Here is a 21,357-nt window from a genome sequence, read left to right on the forward strand (position 1 = left end):
AAGGACGTTGTAGTGACCTTCTGTTTTGCATAAGAAATATGAGAAACCTTTTTCATAATAACATTTTTCTTTTTCTAGTGACGTCAATCCTCCTACCTTTATGAACACTGTTTGATAAACGAACGAAAAAACATTCTCTTGGGATGATTTTCGGTTTAAATGCGTATTATCATTACGAAATCTGTCTCAGGATGATATCTAGTTTCGCTACACCTTTATATGTCACTTGTCAAGTCATAAATCCTTTTAAATCTTCGTAAATTTCCAGTTCCAGTGGTTTCTTTTTGGAGTAGTTACTTACTGAAGAAAAACTATTCGTAGATATAAAATGATAGCTAATAACACTTTTAGACTCTCAAGTTCATTCAGGACAAGAATAGTATCCATTCAATGGAAAATACGAGAAAATAATTGCAGCTTATTTCCCGTTTTTAACAAAGAACTGACATGAATAGGAGCCAATTACATGGATGTGTAAAAGACATGAAGATGCTAATTTAACTCCGTTTTTTGTGCACCCGTCGGTTGACACCATTTGGAAGAAAAAAAACTAGAAATCGATGAGAAGTAGTGTGTCACAAAGATGTGCGAATTGAGGGAGAGGGCACTCAAGAGACCCAGATACATCTAGTGACCACAGCGCATAGACAAAATTTGCCTCTTCTTCTTGTCTCGGCGGCCCCATCTTCGCCCCCATTTTTGCGCTTCTTTTACGTGTAATCGAGGACTTGCCGTAATACGGATGTAATTCGGGACCATTATCCGCCCAGGTTTTTCTTCATCTTTTGTCTTCATTTTCTTTCGGAGACGTGAGTCGATTTGATCCTCCCAAGATTATCATAAATCCCTGTCAAACAAGATTTCTGTCACTTAAATCGCGGCAAGAACCCTTGTTTGACGTGTTTTGTTTATCTTTCCACAATATAATATCATTGATGTTCTTATTTGGTTTTGCAAAACGTTGTCAGCGAACACGCGTCGATGTAGCAACATTCGAAGGCAAAAGTGTGATAAATTACCCGATCTATTGCGTCTCCCCTTCATCTCATTCTGTTAATGATTTTAAACTTCCTGAATCTACTGACTCATTCCTCCTCCATTCAGATCTTACATTTAGTTAACATCAAGACGAATTACATCTCAAACTGTTATTCTCAAGTTTTTCTTTATTTATTTTCAGTTTCTCATCCACTTCTAAGAAAAAAAGACCTAGACATATCACGAAATGTATCGAATTTCAATTCTCCTTCATTTGGTTTCAAATTCAATATTTTCTTCTCCGCAAGAAAAATATCTCTCTTATGAAGTCTCTAACCACAAAACATCACCATCATTGCTATAAATTCGTTGTTCTGTGAGTAACATAACAAAAACTTTCTTAGCTTCTCCAATGAGTGGTAAAAAGAAAACAAAAAGAAAAAAGCATTACTTCTCAAGCAATAATCCGTGTAGTTTGTTAGTTGCCAGTCACAACAGCAGTGAAGTTTTTTTTCAAGTGGGTGCGCTTTCCCCATTTTACTATTTTTTATTTTGATAAGTATTTAGTTCACTTGAAAAACTCTGTAAAAATAGTAGTTTGTAGTTGAATTTGTTCCAACACCATTTTCGTTCACTATAAGTTCTAAATTCCTATCTGGGGAAAATGTTGATTTAGCAATGTGACTCACCTTATATATCTGATTCATATTCCGCCATCGATTCCGATTTGAATTCCAAGCTACTTTTTGGTGTCTGATCGTTAGGTCCCCCTTCTTTATATTCCAAACTTTTATACGACATCATATGAAGCGGAAACACATGTTCTCAACATTGATTCTCTTCAGGAAAAAACTGCGAGTGATCAAATCTGATCTCTCAAGTGCTCCTCTCCTCACTTGACTTTTTCAAGAAAATAAGGGTCCCTTGAAGAAAACATGCGAGGATTTTCGAATCGAATTGAACTTTTCACTGCTTTCTCATCATGTCGCCATTTCCTGCTCCTCCACGACAGTTGTTGTTCGGTCCCTCCCTATCTCATCAGTTTTCTAACTGATATCGTTTGTCTTTTTCGTGATTTTTTTGCTTGTTTTCTCTTTTTTTTCGTGAAAAGATCAAGAATATAAAGACGAAAAAAACATTCGGTCAACTATGCAAATGTTCAATCGCTTGTATTGAAATCCGAACACAATAGAGACCTAACCTTGACACCTTCTGGCGACATTCGTTTTTCCGGCGCTCATAGATAGTAAAAATAGAAATATACCTGATTGACCTATTCCGAAAACTGAAAATTTGGTATTAAAACAGTAGTATATGTTTATGAACTTTGATTTTTCACGTTTTTTGCAAATTTTGGAGCGGTGTTTCGAAATAGACGCATTTGCAGCACACTTCTAAAATTTGACTAATCTGCTCTCGTCATATTCGCTCTTTGTTGCACTATTTTTTTAAACTTGCATCATTTCCAATACTCCAAAATTGAAATTCAATTTCAAAAACAGACAGACAGCCGGACGATTGAATTTTTATTGTACACCAGTTTACCACTACTCCGGCAGCCGTAAATGCCATTTTAATAGCCACCCTGGCATGTCTATGAGCGATAGTCCTATCTGACCTTGGTTTTGGTGCAACGCAACCTTTTCCTCATCCTACTTCCCGATTTATCTACATCGGACCATTATATGTTCTCAAAAAATTCAGTTTCCTGATGACTTTTGCTGTTTTCAGTCTATTTCAAGTCTCATCAGATAATCCACTTAAATCAATCTAACAAATCTATTTTAAAATTCTGAATTCACACTGAAAATTCTTGATCTCTCCCATTCTCACCCTTCACCCCTCTTTTTCGTTTTGTCCTCAATCCACACATTTTGTTTGATTTCTGTTCTGCCACCACATACAATCCAAATAGTATTTGTGACATTCGTGTGGCTGTCCACCCCAAATTTGGAATAAAGCAACCAGTGGTGGTAATTGGAAAACGATTGAACAACCAAACACAAAAAAATATTGCATTTTCTGAAAATATGGCTAGGTTATGACTTGTATCAGATTGCTGTTTTTCACTATTTCTTGCGGTTTTGTTTGCCATTTGCTTCATATTTTTTCTTTATTTTTGCTTCCAAGTAGATTGAGTGTCTATGCCACTGCCCATTTTCCATCAAAGAAAAATCTAATTTCTTCCTACTATGGCAACCTCTCGCTCCCTTATTCACCGCTCGAATGTTTTTCGTCCATTTTGTCGACCAACCACTTCTGCTTCTTTTTCTTTTCCTTCTCAACTTTAAATTCTCGGTTTCGCATTTGGTTTAACGAATTCCATCATGAAATCCTAATTTTCTGTTGGCTCCGGATTTGCAGGAGAAATATCGTGAGAAACTGCCATCTTGGCTTTTTGTGTTTTTCTTTAAATGTCTTTTTTTTTAAGATTTTCAAAATGTTTAGGAAATTTGAGAAGTGAAATTCAAATGAGTAACTCTCAAAACCAGACAGGTCCTTCAGAACCTTTGTTTGATGAGAAATTTCTGTTGGTATTACTTCAAGTGAGTGTCTCTTTTCATGCTCTCTTTCCACTTCATTAAATTAGAGACCATCTTTCAATAAAGAGAAAAAGAGAATAGACGCTTCCACGCAATTGTTTATGTGGCACAGATTCATCAGCTGAAAATTTGATACTTTCGAGTATTTTGCTCCGTCACTTTTTGCGTTTCTCGCGCTTTCTTTTCATTTTGTTCTCTCATTGTTTACTTTTTGTTACTCTCTTCATTCGATTATATTTCTATAAACTGTGTTTTTGCATTGGTCTGCAAATGATGAGCAATAGTTTCCGGCTGTCTCGGAGCTTCCTCTTGCATTGATGGACTTTACTGATCTGAAGTGAATTTTTCTCTTTCCCATAGCATTAGAATCGTTGGCATTTGACAGGTGAATGTTCTTAACTCATAACCACAAGGAATATTTCCAAAACATATTTCCAACATGACTAAGAATTTAACCAAGTTTATGCATCTTCAAATCAAACTTCCTCTTTTCATAGACTAAATTTTAGTCTTCATTCAACAAAACTGAACGCCCGGAGTGCGTTTAATAGTCCTAGACATTGAATGCTGCCCCTTCTCTTGTGAAGACTCAAGGGACCACCTCAACAAGCGTTGCAAATTCATTTCTTTCCGACATCCGGCTCTCAATCCAATAGAGAGAAACTAGGATCCGTCATTTTCAGACTTTTCTTCTTTTTTTGCTTTTCAGTGATTCATCTCTCCATTTATCTCTATTTTTCCATTGTCTCTTGTCGGCTGGTATAAGTTTTTTTCAGTTTGCGAATGAAAACAAAACTATTTTTTGTCTAGTGGAATTTCAAGAATCCTAGAAAACATTAACACTGAGGTTTGAGATTTGAGATTCGAGATTCGAGAATTTGCCAATTAGCGAATTCCCAAATTCGATGCGCTCTTCCTCCGCTTCTCATCTTCCTCCCAGACATCGTTGGATTCTGATGTTTGATTGCGCAGTTTTTTTTTCGTTGTTTGACCGTTTCGGGGAGTATTCTCTCCCACACCCCCAATAACCCCACCCCGTCTCAACAGTTCTCCCCAAGAAAACCGATACCATATGTTTGCCCTCTCGTCACCTTTCCCTCTTTTATTTTTTCTTCTCCTTCTCCTCAATTAACTGTCACTTTGCATGTCCTGGTTATCTTCTCCGTTCATTTTTTCCTCTCCTTTCTTTGGTTGATCTGTTTTCACGTGAAATATATATTTTGAATCCAGTTTCAAACCCTTGTGACTCATTCTCGGTCTGGAAATGCAATAAGGAAGGGTGAAAATAAGTTTTTTCCGTATAATTTTCTAACAATCATTGCCAATTCCTACAATCCCAAAGGCCAACGGTTGTAAATCATGTTCCCCTTCTGCCAACGGCCATCGTCCATTATTCAACCTTACACCTCCTCCTGCAGGCAATCTATCCGGAGAACAGTGTAAAACACACGTGGTCTATAGTAATATTCTTGTATTTCTCTAAAGTTTTTATACTTAAAAATCAAAATCTAGAAATTTAAATTTAAAAAAAATCCTTTTTAGCACAATACTAAAAAACTTTTTTTTTAAAGTATTTCATATTCCACTATGTTGTTTTAGCAACCGGACAGTTGTTTATTTTTTAGTTCGTGATTTTATTTTTTATGATAAAATTGGTCACTGTCCACCAAACTTTTCAATAGTATTTATTTCGAAATTCCGCCTGATTCATAGGTGTGAGTACTCGCGTCATTGAATACGCCAGTGTTATTTCCGATGATATTACTTGTTTTTTTTTTTTTTTGTTGCCTTAACCTGGCTGCTGTTCGCTGGGATTACCATGCAACAATGACTGAATTTTGTCACTCTTCATAGCGGATTATATGACCTAGCCTGAGGCGATTCTTCTCTTCTTTTTTGAATATCTCTTTCTCGACCTTCTTCCTCCGTTTTTTTCTCTGACAAAACGTTAACCTAGAAGCAATATTTCCTAATGTTTCCACCTCACTGAGTTTAGTCTCTTTTTGCCCCCGCAACATCCAACTCAAAAGGAAACGCGACGACAAAGATACAAGAAAAAATTGAGAATAGTCAAAAGACAAGGGAGCGAAAAACTCAAAGTCTACAGGAGTCGCTCAATAATGAATAAATGAGCTTCCACCTCACTACTTTTTCTAGATGTGTTTTTCTGCCAAAGGCTGAGCTCATCTGATGTGCAACAAGACATCAACAAAAGAGTGAGTATGATCGATTCTGTCGGTATAAGTACATTGGGAGACCTCCTTTTCCGCGTAAGTAGCTGCGGTCTTTTCCTCGCTCCGCATTTTCCGCTTTCCTCTTTTGCCACACTTTTTGCAGCTCGCTGAGCATTCATTTGTGCCGCGGATTCTCAATTTTCTTATACCCTATCCCATTTCGGATCGACTTTTTATTTAGTTTTTTTTCACAACTAAAACCTCATTTTGTGAAAAAAAGGTAGTCGTTTTCCCATTACTTCCGCAATCACTAACCGTAGAAGGCATAGATTCCTATGTTGATTAGATTCTTTTTATTTTAGTTTTGTTCCTTGTTTTTCTGAAATTTACTGAGAATTTTCATTTGTTTTGTGGACAGCTTCAGTAATTAGAAAAAATCTGAAAGAATTCTCTTAGGATACGCCTACTGTTGTTTTGAACGTTATTTGAACGGAGCCGGCGACAAGAATTGAGGTTACCAAGAAATAATTAATAGGGTAAAAATAAAAATACAATATCGTGTTTTTCTAGACATGGATTCAAACACCATATAAATAAAATAGAATCTAGAATTGCTTCATAAATTCAGATACCTATTTTTTGTTGAGTTTAAAAATATTTTTTTCAATCTGAACCTATTTTTGAAAAAACAGTTCAAGAAATCAATTTTCTTTCCGCAAAAAACTTACCACTGTGAACATACGGTTTATTCATAATATTCTATTGTTGTGATTCTTATTCGGCAGGTTTGTTTGCCTATACGGCCGCATCAAAAAGCTGAACTCTCTTTTTCTTTCCATTTTCGATTGAACTAAGAATTAAATTGATTTGCTTTTGACCATCACATTGTTTTCATTTTTCCATACATTTTAAAGATTTCTTAGGTTTTCAAAATTCAATGTTCTCTCTTTTCTTTTTTCTTCATTTTCTTTTCTCTTTGTTTCTTTCATTTCCGACGTGTTAGTCGTTGACTCTTTGTGATCGAGGACAAAAAAGAGAACAAAGAATATTCCAGCCAAAAAGTATTCGAGCATACATGTGGTATGGAGTTGAGTGAAGATTCTGTTTTTCTATGCTTTCGTGTTTTTTTGTGTTACTTGTTTGTGGGGGTGTCGACGAAAGAAATCGGAGCGACGCAAAAAAAGAGAGAAATCCATGAATTTTTGAAGCTTTGTAGCAAATCTCGGTCTACTTCAAGAAGTACTTTTAAAAATCGTGAGAGAATATTTTGGTTTCTGGTTTCCGAGTTACTCAAGCAATTACAGTTTTGTTCTGTTTGTGATCTTTTTTTTTCGCTTCTTCATAACCAACAGTGCTGAAAAATCATTATCAACAATTTTAGTTAAAGTAGTGACAAAAACGCTTTTGCATAAAATGAAAAATCATGGTGATGAGTTGTTTTTGAATAGTTTATCTGATTGAATGATTTTCGTGGCATATCACTTTTGATCTTTCCAAATTTTGTGGCTTTTACATCATTCATTTCTATTCTCTAAACAACAAATCTGACCTATTGTTTCTGTGAAATATCAATAGTAAACTTCCACAGCTTCTCACGGTAAATCTTTTTTTAAAGTTTTCGTCCACAGACAAAAGGAAAAAGCAGGAAGAAATCATTGACAAAAAAAGCGCTAAGAAAGTGGGTTCTCACAGTAAATCCATTCGAAACGTGCCTTTTCGGTTCAGTTTTTCGATCGAAATTCCATAAATCTCGTGACCAAATGGCCATCCTCAGCTTCATCCATTTTTTCCGGAAAACCCACAGGACATGTCCCAAGTTTTTTAATGCGCCCTCCGGCCTCCCTAGCTGTTTCCATCCGTTGCTCCCATTTCCCCTTCTTCCGTTTTCTTCTTCTTGTCTCCAGAACTATGACCACCGCTTTTGGCTCCAAACACAACCGCCACAAGCCTTTTTGTCTTAGGCCCAAAGAAGAAGAAAACGAAGCGGAGAAGATGACTGCCATCCAAACAACGGCACCACCACAGAAAACGACAACGAGGAGCGCCTCATCTGTAAGAATTTCATTTTGCATCTCATGACGGATTCTGTTCGGGAATACTCTAGATAAACTGGATCTAGGAGTTGTGCAAACATCTCTTTCATCTCACGTTGAATCGTAAATTTTCTCCTACCACAGTTTTGCACTTTTCAAGCTTTGTTTTCTGTTCTATCTATCAAGAATCTTGGATGACGTGAGCCAGTGACTCTTATCCATAGAAAATCTTTTTATATTTCAGTCTTGACAGACTACGGTAGAACGATCAATTATTTCGCGTTCCTTCCATCGAAGTGATATTTCTGCAAATTCGCATTACAATTTCTTTTTCTGGAATAATTTTCTAGAATAATGAGTTGTTGCTCACTTCTGTCCTCTCGCTATACTTCCGGCCTTTTTCTGTCCTTCGTCACTCCCGGTTTTTCTCGAGTCTTTCTTCTTTTCACCCTTCACTCTTTAAAATTGAACTCATTATCTTTTCTTCTTCTCCCCCTTCGTTTCCTCTCTACTACTTTCAGAAATTAGCATCATGAAAAGTAAAACCCAATTTGCCACCTCTTCTTTGCAAACTCTTACACCCACGATTTCTTGCAAACTTTTCCGTTTTTTTAGATGTATTAAATTTTTATCGGGTCGATAAAACACACAGTGACATTTCATTCAAAAAATGGGTGACCGAAGCGTCGACGAAGCAACAGTCGGTTGCTCAGACGATGCAGAAACACGCTCATGTCCCGGTGATTTGCGATCAGATCATTCATCAAAACCAACGAGGAGTAAATGGTAATTCAATGTTCTGTGAATTTGAAAAATTATGTTTATATTAGAAAAAACCAAACATTCTAAAAGCTATTCTGATTCAAAAGTGTTAAAATCCAAGGTTATGATAGAATTTTATGTTTAGAAAGATACTGATAGTCGAGTATCATATTTCTAAACAGTGAAGTTCGTCGGAAAACTATCAGTTCAGCTTCATTCCACTCCAGAAGGTATTACGGTACTTGTTCACTTTCACAGAAATTCATTTCTGTGTACGCGTACTTTGTTCTCGGGTTAGTGACATCCCAAATAACTCCCACTTCAAATTTTTTGGGGAGGCCAAAATACCCTATCATGTTCTTCAAATCCACTTTTCTCGGATGTTTTATGAACTTTCAAAACTTTTCAGGAGCCACATGCGACAAGCGTCCCAAGGAGTACCACCCCGACATATGGAAAAGGCTCTCCGAAGGAAAGAATTCCAATTGCCAGTAAGTTTTTTTTGTTTATTCTCTCTTTTCCAGAAGAAAATTCGACGAAATTCTGTCGAGCAAAGGTCTTCTTCCTCGAGAACAGTATTTTTTCTCTTTTTTCTGAACCCCCCTCTCCCCCATTTCTAGAGTGAGAGTATCTCATGAAGAGGAAAAAGACCATTTCTTCTTTTCATGCATCTTTTGTGTTTTGTTTATGATGATATCCTTTTGAATAAAAAATAGAATGCTCGCAACATTGGGTTAATTGGTTTTTTCTTCAAATGAGGTTATCGGGGGCACTTTTCTATTTTCTATGGTCCAATAAACAATAATTTATTCTTCATTTTTGGAATTTTTCCTTTTTCCGGAGCATTCTAATTAGTTTTTTGATCGAATATTTTTAGGTTAGGTTGTTATTCACTTCTCATTTATAATAATTATTCCAAAAGTTATGAGAATGTTTCTACAGTTTGTATGTTTAGTATGATTCTAAATTTTGTAAGATGTGTCATACATTCACTGAAAATATGTAGGCGGGAGTTATTTTCATCTATTCATTTCTCCCCTCATGTTGACCTCCCGTTCATCATGTATCTTCCTTTATACTATTTTTTTTGTATATTTCAGCCTCAACAACACGAAATTATCGAACGAGAAATGACGGTTCTCACTGAAGAATCTCAATGTGGAATTGGCAAGTACCGACCGCGATGGTTACAATGGCTTGGAAAACAGTTTCCGATGATTGTCTTGCTCTGTGTATACTGTAGTATACAGGTATAAACTAATATTGAGGAAGCGAATTCAAGTATATTCTATTTCAGGGTCTGATTGTCAACGGCTTGGTTCCATCTGCCATTTCCTCAATAGAACGACGTTTCAAGTTCAGTACAAGTCACATGGGAAGAATTGTGCAGTTCTACGATTTTGGCTACGTGCTGTTCTGCATCCCTGTGTCTTATTTCGGAGGTCGTCACAGTAAACCGGCAGTTCTAGCCGCCGGACTTGCCTGCATGGCATTAGGATCTCTAATCTTTTCTCTTCCCCATGTCATGTCAGATTCGTACTCAGCTTCCCAATCCAATATGTCCTACGGCACATGTTCAATTGAAAGTTGTAAGTTATGTTTTGATGGGTTTGACGTTTCAATTCGTCGAGTATTCAAGTATTGTACAAACACATCAACTAAAAAAAGTTGTCCATTGTGACTCATCAGATTTGTTTGATGTTCGAGAAGTTGTTATAAAATGGTTTACAAACATTTCTGGAAGTAGCAATGAGTCACAAACCAGATTACAATTTTACAGTCCTTCAAAATGACATGACGTCACCAAAAGCCTTGGCTCAAACCGCATGCCAAAGTGAAAGAGAGATTCAACATGCGGCAACAAACTTCTACTTCTACCTGTTCTGCTTCGCTCATTTCCTTCATGGTATTGGTGCAACTCCACTGTTCACAATCGGTGTCTCCTACATCGATGAGAATGTGGGAACTGCTAAATCATCTCTCTTCGTTGGAATTTTCTATTCATTTGCTGTTTTCGGACCAGCTATCGGATTTCTTGGCGCATCAGTATCCTTACAATACCATACTGATTTTTGGCATCTGCCACCAGAGCAGATTTTGAAGTAAGAAATGACTGAAACGAAGGAGAAAACATATAAATGACCTGATTTCCAGAGTTTCTTCAGGAGAGACTGATCCGACATGGGTTGGAGCATGGTGGTTGTCATTTATAGTGGCTTCATTCGTTGGATTTGTGGCTGTTGTCCCACTTGCTTCACTTCCTAAAGTACTCCCAGCATCATTGAAGTTCCATCGCACTCGTCTTCACGATGCTGCAGTGGCAAACCGACGCAGGACCCCAGAATGTTGTGGAATGCCAGGTTCAAATAAGACTGCTGCAATCAATAGTGATGCTCCACTACCAGGTAATCATCCACCCCCATGAGGCATTTTGACATTTATCATTGAGTCTTACTGCTCTCCGAACACGCGTTCAATATCTAATGTCGCGTATAAAAATTGTATATGAGATGTAGTTAGAAAACGATGAAATTGTACCAATCTAGTGTCTGCGGACAAGATTTACGTACAGAGTTCTTCCTGAACTGTAATGACTGATGTTTTAAATATAACACTTAAAAAAACAAGAATAAACTAACATAAGAATGCTACTTTCAGAACAAGCTTCGTTGCTTTACTCTTCAATCCCAGCACGTGGAAGTGGACCACTGTGGTACAAAATTTGGCTGGATGTCCGCCATATCCCAATTGCCATCTACCGTATCTTGACTAACTGGCTGTTCATGATCATTACTTTAGCTATGGCAATTGATAGTTTGGTTGTCACTGGAGCCTCTTCGTTCATGTCCAAATATCTTGAGAGACAGTTCAGCGTACGTCCAAGCAAAGCCAACTTGTTGATTGGTTGTGTGATGGTTCCAATGGCCGGATTAGGATGTATGGTTACTGGAGGAATAGTGAATCACTTCCGATTGAATAGCAGCAAGATGCTCAAGTTTGCAATTGGCCTCATTTTCCTTTCTCTTCTCTTCTCTCCAATGTATTTGATCTATTGTCCACATGCTCCACTAGTAGGAGTTGATTCCGAGTACCCAGAATTCGAGTGAGTTATTGTTTTTGTAACTGAAAACTAAATCTTCAAATTTCAGTGGATCCATTCCTGACTACCACAATGAAACCTATAGCAAAGACCCTGAACTTGTGAATACATGCAACAAACAATGCACATGTGACCCATCGGAATATAGACCGGTGTGTGCCGAATTGGATGATGGTCGACAGTTTACTTACTATTCTCCGTGTTATGCAGGATGTACTGAGTCGTATTCGGCTTCCCTGAAGGTTTGCTTTTGTGAGATTTTACAATTTATCAAAAAATATATACTTTCAGGAGTACACCCAGTGTACCTGCGTTCCAAATAACACGAAAAACCATCCAAGGATTGTCAAAAAAGGAGTATGCGAACCACAGTGTACTGAACTATTATGGTTCCTCTTGCTGTTTGCACCACTCTCTTTCTGTACCTTCGCCGTTGCCGTACCTATCATCTCAGTCATTCTGAGAACAGTTGACTATAATGAGAGGTCATTTGCCCTGGGTATTCAGTGGATCATGATCAGAGTGATTGGAACCATCCCAGCTCCAGTGGTGTTTGGATGGATGTTCGATGTCTCTTGCATCAAATATCAATCTGATTCTTGTGGAAGCTCGGTAAGCTAGTGCCTACCAATTGTCGGGAAACAAGCTATTTCTTTTAGAGCGGTGGATGCCTAATGTACTCAAACCAGTATCTTGCCAATCTCTTCCTCACTTTCACTATCAGTGGCCAGATCATCACTTTAGCTATCCTCATTGTGGTCTTAATGATTTTCGGAGCGACGCTTAACGATGATGCACATCTTGGAGCACCTCCATTAGAACATCAGTTGGAGGAGGCTAGTCTTGTTGAACGAAAAGAATTGGAGCCGGAAGAAAAAACAAATCTTACGCAGTAATATTCTTCTAATTTCTCTCACCTTAACATTTTTCTCTTCATTTTTGCTTTTCCCCCACTGTTTTGCCATTTTACCCATTTACGTATTTTCTCGAGTTCCCAATCACTTTCTAGGCGCAGAAATGTGTACTTGCCTATCCGAAACCTTCTCTATCCTAATTTTCTTTAATCGTTTTCATACGGGCATTTCCATGCCGTCATATGAGCGACACCATCCTAGTCATGGCGGCTCCAGTTTTGTTTGCCAAAAAACTCTTTACAAAAACGTTGTCATTTTTCTTTGTCGCATTCTTGCTATCTTTTACTCTTTTCTTTTTTTGTTTCGTTTCATGTCACTCATCTTTAGCACTATTTCATATGTTCCCCTTGAAAATCCGTTCTCAAAGGCTGGTATCCTTTCAACAACTTGTTTCATCACTTTTCTCCGGTCCTAGAGTAGATTTCTATCATTTTGTTCAATTTTATATTTTCTCTCATTCATCCAATTCCATCCACCATCCGGTCTTAAGATCTTTTCTTAGTGAGTAAGTTTTTCGATAGCTTTAAAGCTTCGGTGCTGTACGGCAATTCGACGCTTTAAGTTTTCATTTCGAACTGTTTCTCATATCGAAACCCCCCGTTTTTCTTTTCCCATGCTTGATAAATACTGTGACTTTTGAATTGTTGACAAAAAATGATCGGAAATGCACCAACCACTGAAATGCGAACCAAATGAAACATAAACGTTTCAGTACAGGTTTAACGTAATTATTCAAAAACCCAAATCTTGTTATACCGGTTCCAATGGTTTGAGTTCTATGCTTTTATCGGGGTTTGGATGTAATGAAATTCAGTTTAAGAAAAGGATTTCACTAATCTTGAAACCATTTTAAGATTTTTGAACGTCTGTACGACAAAACACGACCAGTCTATTGACGTGGGTATCTTCTGGTATTGTATTTTCGGTGCTCTTCGTGATATGTGAGGTTTATTCTGATGACGCCATCACATTCGTCGACCGTATAATTTGTTTTCCAGATTTTGCCGTCTTCTATTGTACTTTCAGAGCCTTGAAAATACAATAATAGTTAGACAGAAGACTAATGATACAAAACAACTGTTCTGAGTGTCTTGTCGATTGTATTCGTGCGCCTACAAACACGGAACTCGAAGTCTTAGACTTCTGTTAACCTCATTGAGCTTTTAATTTTGATTGATAATCCGAGGGGAACACAAGACTAAGAACGAAGATTATGAACGATTTTGGGGTTGAATAAATTGCAGACACTAAAAAAGTGAGATTATCGAAAATGAACTTGTGAATGCAAAATATTCGCTTGGAAGAATGTCTGAGACTTTGAGACATAAAAGAATGTTCTAGCAAACTAGTGTTCATTATTCACTTCTACAGGTGAACACACTTTTTAGATCTGCAACTGCAGCAAGTACTATTTTCTCTGGAAATTGGCCCCCTATCTCTTTTGAATTATTTTTCTGAAGAGCATGTATTCTTATGTCGTCACATGAATAAAATTCTTGATTCTACAATATTCCAATGCTAAAAGTTCTTCTGCACTATTCTTTGTGTGGCATCAGAACAGAGTGTCCTTTTACCTCTATTTTCGCGGATGATACAATTTAAACATCCACTCTGCCAGCCGACACCGTCGAACACGGCTCCACCCATCTGAAATTCCAAAAGAAGAGGCAGAGCCAGGCACCGAAGTCTGAGTGGGCGGAGTCGGAGCCATCTCAATCCTATCAGCTATTCGTCTTCATTATCTTATTCAGTCCAAGTACTTTTTCCACCCTTTTCGACTTTACTCCTCTTCTCTGTTTTTTTCTCTCTGAAGCTGTTCAATTTCTTTTGTTCTTTTTTAGAGGCTTAATGCCTTTCCAACTTTCTGAGATTCGATTGTTCCGACCAATTGTTTTATTTCTGGACATATACAAATCATAGCTACTACTGTCAAACAAATAACTTTTCTGTTGTAGAAACTTTTTCTGGCGGGTCTCATACCGTATTCTCAAACTCTCCATGTGTGTTTTCTTTATTCTTCTTTTCGCTGTCATTCAAATCATGCAACTGTCTCATAATTATATTTTGTACGGACCATAGCCATTTTAATTCTTTAATTGACTTTACCAGTATTTCATATCATATCATAATTCATATTATGTTATTTTCTCCAAAAGGCGAAGCAGCTCGTTAGTCTCACATTTCAATCAGCACGCTGATTGCCTTTTTATTAAAATCGTGAAGACTACGTTCTCCTTTTCAGTTTATATGTGAAAGTTAAAAGACACCTCCAGAAACTTTAATAAACAATCCGGTCGTATCTTTTAAAAATGCACAAATATCGTCAGGCTGACTTTTCGTTTTTTTTTCTTGAGAAATATTCTTGAAATCTGTTCCCATTCATTCGGAGCACTACTTCCACTCAACTGATTTGTATACCAACCAGACTCAATTTCAGTTTTACCGTATAATAAAATAAGAAAAAAGATGGGTCTAGCATCGTGTAAGCCCGAACGCGACGCGGAGCGCCAGAACCGTCAGATTGAGTCTCAAATCCGGATGGAAAACCAGGCCAACAAACGGAAAGTAAAAATGCTTCTTCTCGGAATTTCTGACTCTGGAAAGAGTACCATAGTCAAACAAATGAGGTTTTTCAAGAACTCGCGTCTAGTAGACAAACAGAACACGTATTGTAGAGTCAATTATCTCGATGGATTCAACGAGACGGAGGTTGTCAATGCTATCTTTGTCATTCGAAACAACATCATTGACGCGTTCAAAAATATTTCTAACATCATACTCCATTCTGACATCAATGTCCATCCAGATGAGAAGGAATGTTTTTAGTTTAGGATTAGCTTAAGAAATTTAAATTTTAGAGTGTCATCAAACTTTTCGCTCATGAGTCCGGGAAAATTGAAATGATGCAAGAAGTGGACGAGCTTAAAATCATCAACACCGTCCGTGACTATACTTGTATCAAGGAGTTCTTCGAGCGTTTTTCTTGTCATCCAGCGGTTCCAGATCATATTCATTAGTATGAAAAAATGTCACCTGATTGTATGATCACTTGGAATTTCAGTTTCTTTCCAAACCTGGACAGAATTGCGGTTGCGAACTACATTCCAACACCGGAAGATCTTATTCACATGAGACAAACTACTCTCGGAGTTCATGAGATATCGTTTGACTATACCAAACATACAATTCGGTTGGTTTGCTGTCTGTAGTACTGTAGCTTTCCGTTTGATTTTCAGTCTCATCGATGTTGGGGGTCAAAAAACCGAACGTCGTAAATGGATTCACTTCTTCGAGGGAGTTACCGCGGTCATGTTCACATGCTCGTTGGCTTCGTTCAACCAAACGACCGAGGAAGAGCCAAAATCTTTTGTGGTAAGCTAGGCTGGGATGCATGTAAAATGAAGAGTTTCTCAGGAGGGAAACGGTCTACGAAAACAGTCGATACCTGCTGTTCTTGTATCATCGGTATGTGTCTCCTTGAGACATTCTGTCTAATCTCTCCTATTCTAGTCCTTAGAGTAAGATTTGTTATTTTAGTGGGAATCGTCACTGAACAAAGTTCAAAACCGAATAATGGTCCGTTCTTCTGGCAAAGCGAGAGTCGAGAAACCAGGGGTAGGGACTTGGAGTAATTTTCAGATGATCAATCGTTATTTCAGATGATCAACCGTCTTGATGAGGCCGTTGAGTTGTTCCGATCGATCCGCGAGAACCATTTCCTCCGCACGTCAACCTTCATGCTTTTTCTCAACAAAGTTGATCTTCTGGCCAAGAAACTTTCGATAATCAGATTCTCGGAATACTTCCCGGACTACAAAAAATGGATCAACGGCGACAATTCGGTGGCGTCTGTTGCTGAGTTCATAGAAAGCATGTTCCGCGAGGTGATTACAAAAATAGGATTCTTACGATAGCACAGAAAATGTAAAAGTCGTGTAAAAGTGCAAACTTCCGTTGCACTTTTGACTCAAAAAATGTCTGCCCAGACTAAATTTGTATTTTCAGGGACTTGAACCGGATCAGAAGATTTACGCACACTTAATCCAGGCTACTGTAACCACCAACGTCGAATTCACCTTTGCCTTGTGCTGTGACGTCATATTTGAGAGGAACCTTGAAGGAACAACTCTTGAATAGTTCTACTGCAGCTCATATTCGAAACTTTCAAATAATCAAATGTAACCTATCTGTCTCCAGCACAGTCCTCTCAATTTTCAATATATATTTTTTAAACCTAATTCTGACTGTGCTCATCGTGTTATTTTATAGTTTCCCGTCTTAATTTTTATCTGGCAATTCAGTTTTCTAATCTTGTCATAATTTTCATTTTCTTCTTGTTGTTAATTCAATCATTTCATGTTCTCCATTTTCCAACCGCGCCCCGTAACTGTTCTTGATGCTCCGCTTTACTCATCCCCATACATCTAATACAGTAACAATTCTCGAAAGTCATTCTCAATTGCCCGAGAAAATCGTCATACTCTCGGTTTGTAGTCAAGTATTTCCCGGACACCAATGAGTGTATGTTCTTGACAAAAGTGTGTCGGCCCGATCAAACGAGGTCATTCAATGAGGGAAAACGGAAAACACGCGTTCTCTCACCTTTTGATGAGTCAAATTTTCTTGCGAAAAACTTGAAGCGTTACCAATTTGACTATGAAATGAAATGCGTTTTTATTCTCCATCTGATCCCCACCTTTATCGTTTATTCTACACATGCCACCGATTATAGTATGTTTCACACTTTCATTTTTTCTTCCAATAAAGTTTTCATCTCTTTACAGTAATCTCGAAGCAAGATTTGAAGCAGTTAGATGAGTGGGAACTCAAAGTTTTGCGAGATTTTGTAAGAGGAAGAGGTCGTCCGATTGTAGAAAGAATTCCATTGGACTTAGAAGATGGTCCCGATTTTGATATGCCTGGGACAGGGTCCGGATTAATAAATCTTAATGATCCGTCGATTGTCAGCCAGGGAGGATTGATTTCAGTATGTTTCAAAATTGTGTTTATAACTTAATTTCCAATTTCAGTCACCAGACAAAAAGAAGGCTGAACCGTTTTTGATGTCTTTAACACCTCCTCAACCGATAACCCAGATTATTACTCCTGCATCCAAGAAGAAACCGAAGCCTTCATCCAAACCACCACAGGTCCAAATAACAGATGATAAACCTTCTGTGGAGGATTACGAGCAACTTGCGAGTATGATTCAAGTAAGTTTCGATACAATATTCCCCGTCCACGGCCTGTTTTAGATGTTCATCGACCGACGATCTCATAAACAAAATGGTGTGAAAACTCAGAAATCATCTAAAACCCATTCAAAAGCTAGGAAGAAATCGGGAGAAGTTATGCAGAAACACCGGGCACCTGTATCTACCCAAAGTGCACTGCCTGATCAAATTATAACAGCATCCAAGGAAAATCAAGATGTGACGTTTGACACGGACTCTGTGAGTTTTATAGTTTTGCACTTTGTGTCTACTTCCCTGTCCGATTTCATACAATATTTTGAGTACCTATTTTCAGAATAACTCAAACAAATGGAAACCGATGCAGAGATTCACTAGCGAAGAAAAAACTGCACCCAAGAAATCAAAAACAAACATCAGTAAGTGTACTACTCAGCGTTTCTGTAAATGAAAACATTCCGATCCCTGCAAGATTTTGATCCATGAAACGGAACAGATCGAAAGATTGAATAGTTTGCCAGAAACATCATTCCGGTTTATACTTGAAAAAAATGAAATAAGATTGCTATCTATTTCGCTTTTTCGTTAGCTGGTTCCCTGTCTGAAACAAATATTTCTCGTCTGGTTCACTCTATTTTAGCGTAAACATTATCTTGAAGCATTTCACTTTTCATTGGCAGAGTCAAGACAAAGAGACGACGGCATTACGCGATTGAGGGCCGTTTTGTAGGGGGTAATCTTTGTTGGCGGGGATAAGAAGATCCAATGAGAAACGAAAAGAAAAAAAGAAAGAGATGAAGAGAAAATAGAGACAACCGATCGCCCGCCGGTTTTCCACAACGCATCCGCATTTCTTCTCCGTTGCTTCAGACGAAACCAGAAGTCCTTCAAATGAAGTCGTCGTCGGCCGACGACGGTCTTCACTATCCATAAAAACTTGCTCTCTTCGAAAAGGCGCATCTCGTGGATGTACGTTGACGTGAAAGAAGATGAGAGGCAAAAGAAAAGAGAAGCTAACGTAAAAAAAAGAGAAAAAGACAGTAAGACTCGTTTTTATATAAAGCAGGAATCATGAGATTGTCTTGCGCAGAGGTGTTTTGAACATGTACGTCACTTTGACGATCATCGAAAATGAATCCCTCGATTTATTACGTAAAGCACAAAGCATGTTGAATATCAACGAAACAGATCTTCGTAAGGAGATCATTTTGGACACTTGATCGGAAAATAGAGTTGCACTTTTATCTGAATAGAAATAGAATATTAAAAAAAAATGTAGGTAAAGGACATTTAGTTGTATCACAGAAAAAAAGTAATCTTGGTTTAGTTTACATGAATAAGACTATTATTCTCTGTCGAGACGGACTACATTTTTCAGATTTGCCGCCAAAATCTCGAGAGGTATATGAGACACGGATGAAAGAATTGAGCACTGAACTTACGAAAATACTCAAACAACTGGAGACATCGAAAAGCGATCAACAACCTCAGATTTTTGTGTTACGAAACGTAAAGATAACACTGTTGCTGACAACGAATGAAATGATAATTTAGGGTTCGGCAGAACAAACCGTTGATGGACAGTATACATTTATTGCAACGATCACATTGGTCAAAGATGGAGTTAAAAGTATTCTTGTGGATACTGGACTGGGAACTAATATCAATGCGAGAACTGAACTAATTCAATGTAAACCACAATAAGGTTTATTCAGTAGCCTCAATTGTTTATTCCAGCGTTAGAATCCCATGGATTAAGCCCTGCATCTGTTGATATTGTGGTAAGCACACATGGTCATCCAGATCATGTTGGAGGTGTTCATGATTTTCCCGATGCTGTTCATTACCATGGATGGTACTCTCATCAGAGAACAAAGTTCAATTTAACTGCGTTGTTTGAGGTAAGTGTATCCTGTTTTGTAAGAGGTAGTTCCATATTTTAAACAATTTTAGAATGATACAATGAGTTTATCTGAAAATGTGATGCTAGTCAAGTGTCGTGGACATACATCAGATGATATTGGAGTTGTTGTTCGAGATGTGAAAGGGCGTGGTGACGTACTTGTATCAGGCTAGTCATTCTGAATACTGTCTGAGAAATATCATTGTTTTTAGGAGATTTATTTATGCGAGAGGAAGATATCGACCACCCAATGATGTGGCAACCATTATCAGCGGATGTTATTGCGCAAAGAGACTCGAGAAGGCGCTACGGCTGCATAGTGGATTGGATTGTTCCGGGCCATGGCACCATTTTTCATGTCACAGAAAATATTAAAAAGGCTTTGAAGTGCTGATAAAATTATTTTATTATATTTTTTCAAATCATCTAATAGTTTATTAATAACATATTAGTTTTACTTTACCTGTTTTTTGTTTCTTTTTCGAAAATTAACACGCTGAAACTTTTTCCAAGAAAAAATGCATTGAACACAATAGGTATGTGAATGAAAAACAGAATCAGAGTAGGACAGATTCAGTCTTCTCAACCGATGTCCTTTTTTCGATTTGTACGCAGAAATCTGGATTGCCACTTGACTTTTGATAAGGGATAAGAAACGAAAAAGACAAAAGGGTGGATGCCACGGATAATGCCATCCGAAACCTGGTGCCTCAGTATAAAAGATCAGCACTAGATTTTATTTTCACCATTTTGTTGCTTTTACGACGTTTTTTCTAAGAATTTTCCTGAGAATAGGGTATCGTAAGTTTTTTTTTTTGATTTTATAGGAGTCTGACGAGACACAGTTTTGAAAAAAAAAGAGTGGCCTGTTAGACTATTAGTCTCTCGACTCTTTACGAATTCGGTGAAAGTTCTGACCCGCATCTCGAATTGATTACCCATTGAAGACTTAGTTTATTACCCGCTGTGGCGTCTTCCTACCCTTGTTTTCATTCTTCCTCTCATTGAACAGAATTTTCGTTGGTTACTTCCATTTATAGCTTTTTCACTGTTTTTAACAGTATTGTTTGTTGATATTATTTATCATTGTAGTGCAAAGTTCGAAGTGAATGCTGTAAGTTTTTAATTGCTGAAAACAAAGTTGAACACAATGCCTTATTCCTAGTGTCACAATTTTTAGAACAGTGGTGACTGGTCCCTGTAGTTCAATCCTAGTTGGATAATCCCCTCATCTAATCAGAAAAAATCTTCTCCGATACCCCATATTTTTCGGTTGAATAATCTTCGAATGCAATCACTATGTATCTAATTGCGCGGTAGTGGCAAAAACTTGATTGTCTGCGCCTTCCACACTATTAGCAAAAAACGTTTCGGCAAGTGATAAGTCGAATCCACTTTTGTGGATGTGGTGACCATCGCCGCCAATGAACCCGCTAGGCAGACAGACAAAATCCAGTTTCGGGGACTTTGCCTCCTAACTTAGGATCTGCCATCATTTGTTTCGTTCCATCCTCATTTATTGCGTTGTTCTTCTCGGCGAAATGTGGTCTACTCATTTCTCAGGTGCTTCTGCTATGGCGCCATTTTTGAAACACAATAATATTTAATGATGCCTTTTGTTTTTTTTTTTTTGAAAGAGACATCACCAAGGCATACATCGAGTTCATAGACTGCGTATACAAAGAAAATTCTTCATTACATGAATTCAAATTGTTGTTATTATTCGCATTGTTTTGAAACGAGATAATTTCTTTCTCA

At 37.7% G+C, this 21,357-nt stretch overlaps 4 protein-coding genes across 4 annotated transcripts; all 4 read left to right on the forward strand.

Moving 5' to 3' along the window:
- Positions 1-8,398: 8,398 nt before the first annotated feature.
- On the forward strand, positions 8,399-12,486 carry GCK72_023990 (uncharacterized protein; the record flags this gene model as incomplete). Its single annotated transcript, XM_053735670.1, has 10 exons — positions 8,399-8,514; positions 8,900-8,981; positions 9,591-9,740; positions 9,788-10,079; positions 10,271-10,592; positions 10,645-10,895; positions 11,149-11,593; positions 11,640-11,832; positions 11,882-12,202; positions 12,250-12,486. The coding sequence occupies 10 exons, from the start codon at positions 8,399-8,401 to the stop codon at positions 12,484-12,486; spliced, it is 2,409 nt and encodes an 802-aa protein (XP_053579236.1).
- A 2,484-nt stretch (positions 12,487-14,970) lies between these two features.
- Positions 14,971-15,330, forward strand: GCK72_023991 (uncharacterized protein; the record flags this gene model as incomplete). The annotated part of the gene is made up of 1 exon (XM_053735671.1): positions 14,971-15,330. The coding sequence occupies one exon, from the start codon at positions 14,971-14,973 to the stop codon at positions 15,328-15,330; it is 360 nt and encodes a 119-aa protein (XP_053579237.1).
- A 74-nt stretch (positions 15,331-15,404) lies between these two features.
- GCK72_023992 (uncharacterized protein) lies at positions 15,405-16,641 on the forward strand (the record flags this gene model as incomplete). The annotated part of the gene is made up of 7 exons (XM_053735672.1): positions 15,405-15,520; positions 15,566-15,694; positions 15,741-15,876; positions 15,919-15,969; positions 16,042-16,119; positions 16,164-16,388; positions 16,510-16,641. 7 exons carry the CDS (start codon positions 15,405-15,407, stop codon positions 16,639-16,641), a joined length of 867 nt encoding a protein of 288 aa, XP_053579238.1.
- Positions 16,642-17,165: 524 nt separating this feature from the next.
- Positions 17,166-19,993, forward strand: GCK72_023993 (uncharacterized protein; the record flags this gene model as incomplete). Its single annotated transcript, XM_003117887.2, has 10 exons — positions 17,166-17,235; positions 17,289-17,491; positions 17,535-17,717; positions 17,760-17,957; positions 18,034-18,115; positions 19,075-19,205; positions 19,251-19,386; positions 19,434-19,597; positions 19,650-19,767; positions 19,812-19,993. The coding sequence occupies 10 exons, from the start codon at positions 17,166-17,168 to the stop codon at positions 19,991-19,993; spliced, it is 1,467 nt and encodes a 488-aa protein (XP_003117935.2).
- Between the last annotated feature and the right edge of the window lie 1,364 nt (positions 19,994-21,357).

This window comes from Caenorhabditis remanei, chromosome X (genome assembly GCF_010183535.1).
Source record: "Caenorhabditis remanei strain PX506 chromosome X, whole genome shotgun sequence".
NCBI lineage: Eukaryota > Metazoa > Nematoda > Chromadorea > Rhabditida > Rhabditidae > Caenorhabditis > Caenorhabditis remanei.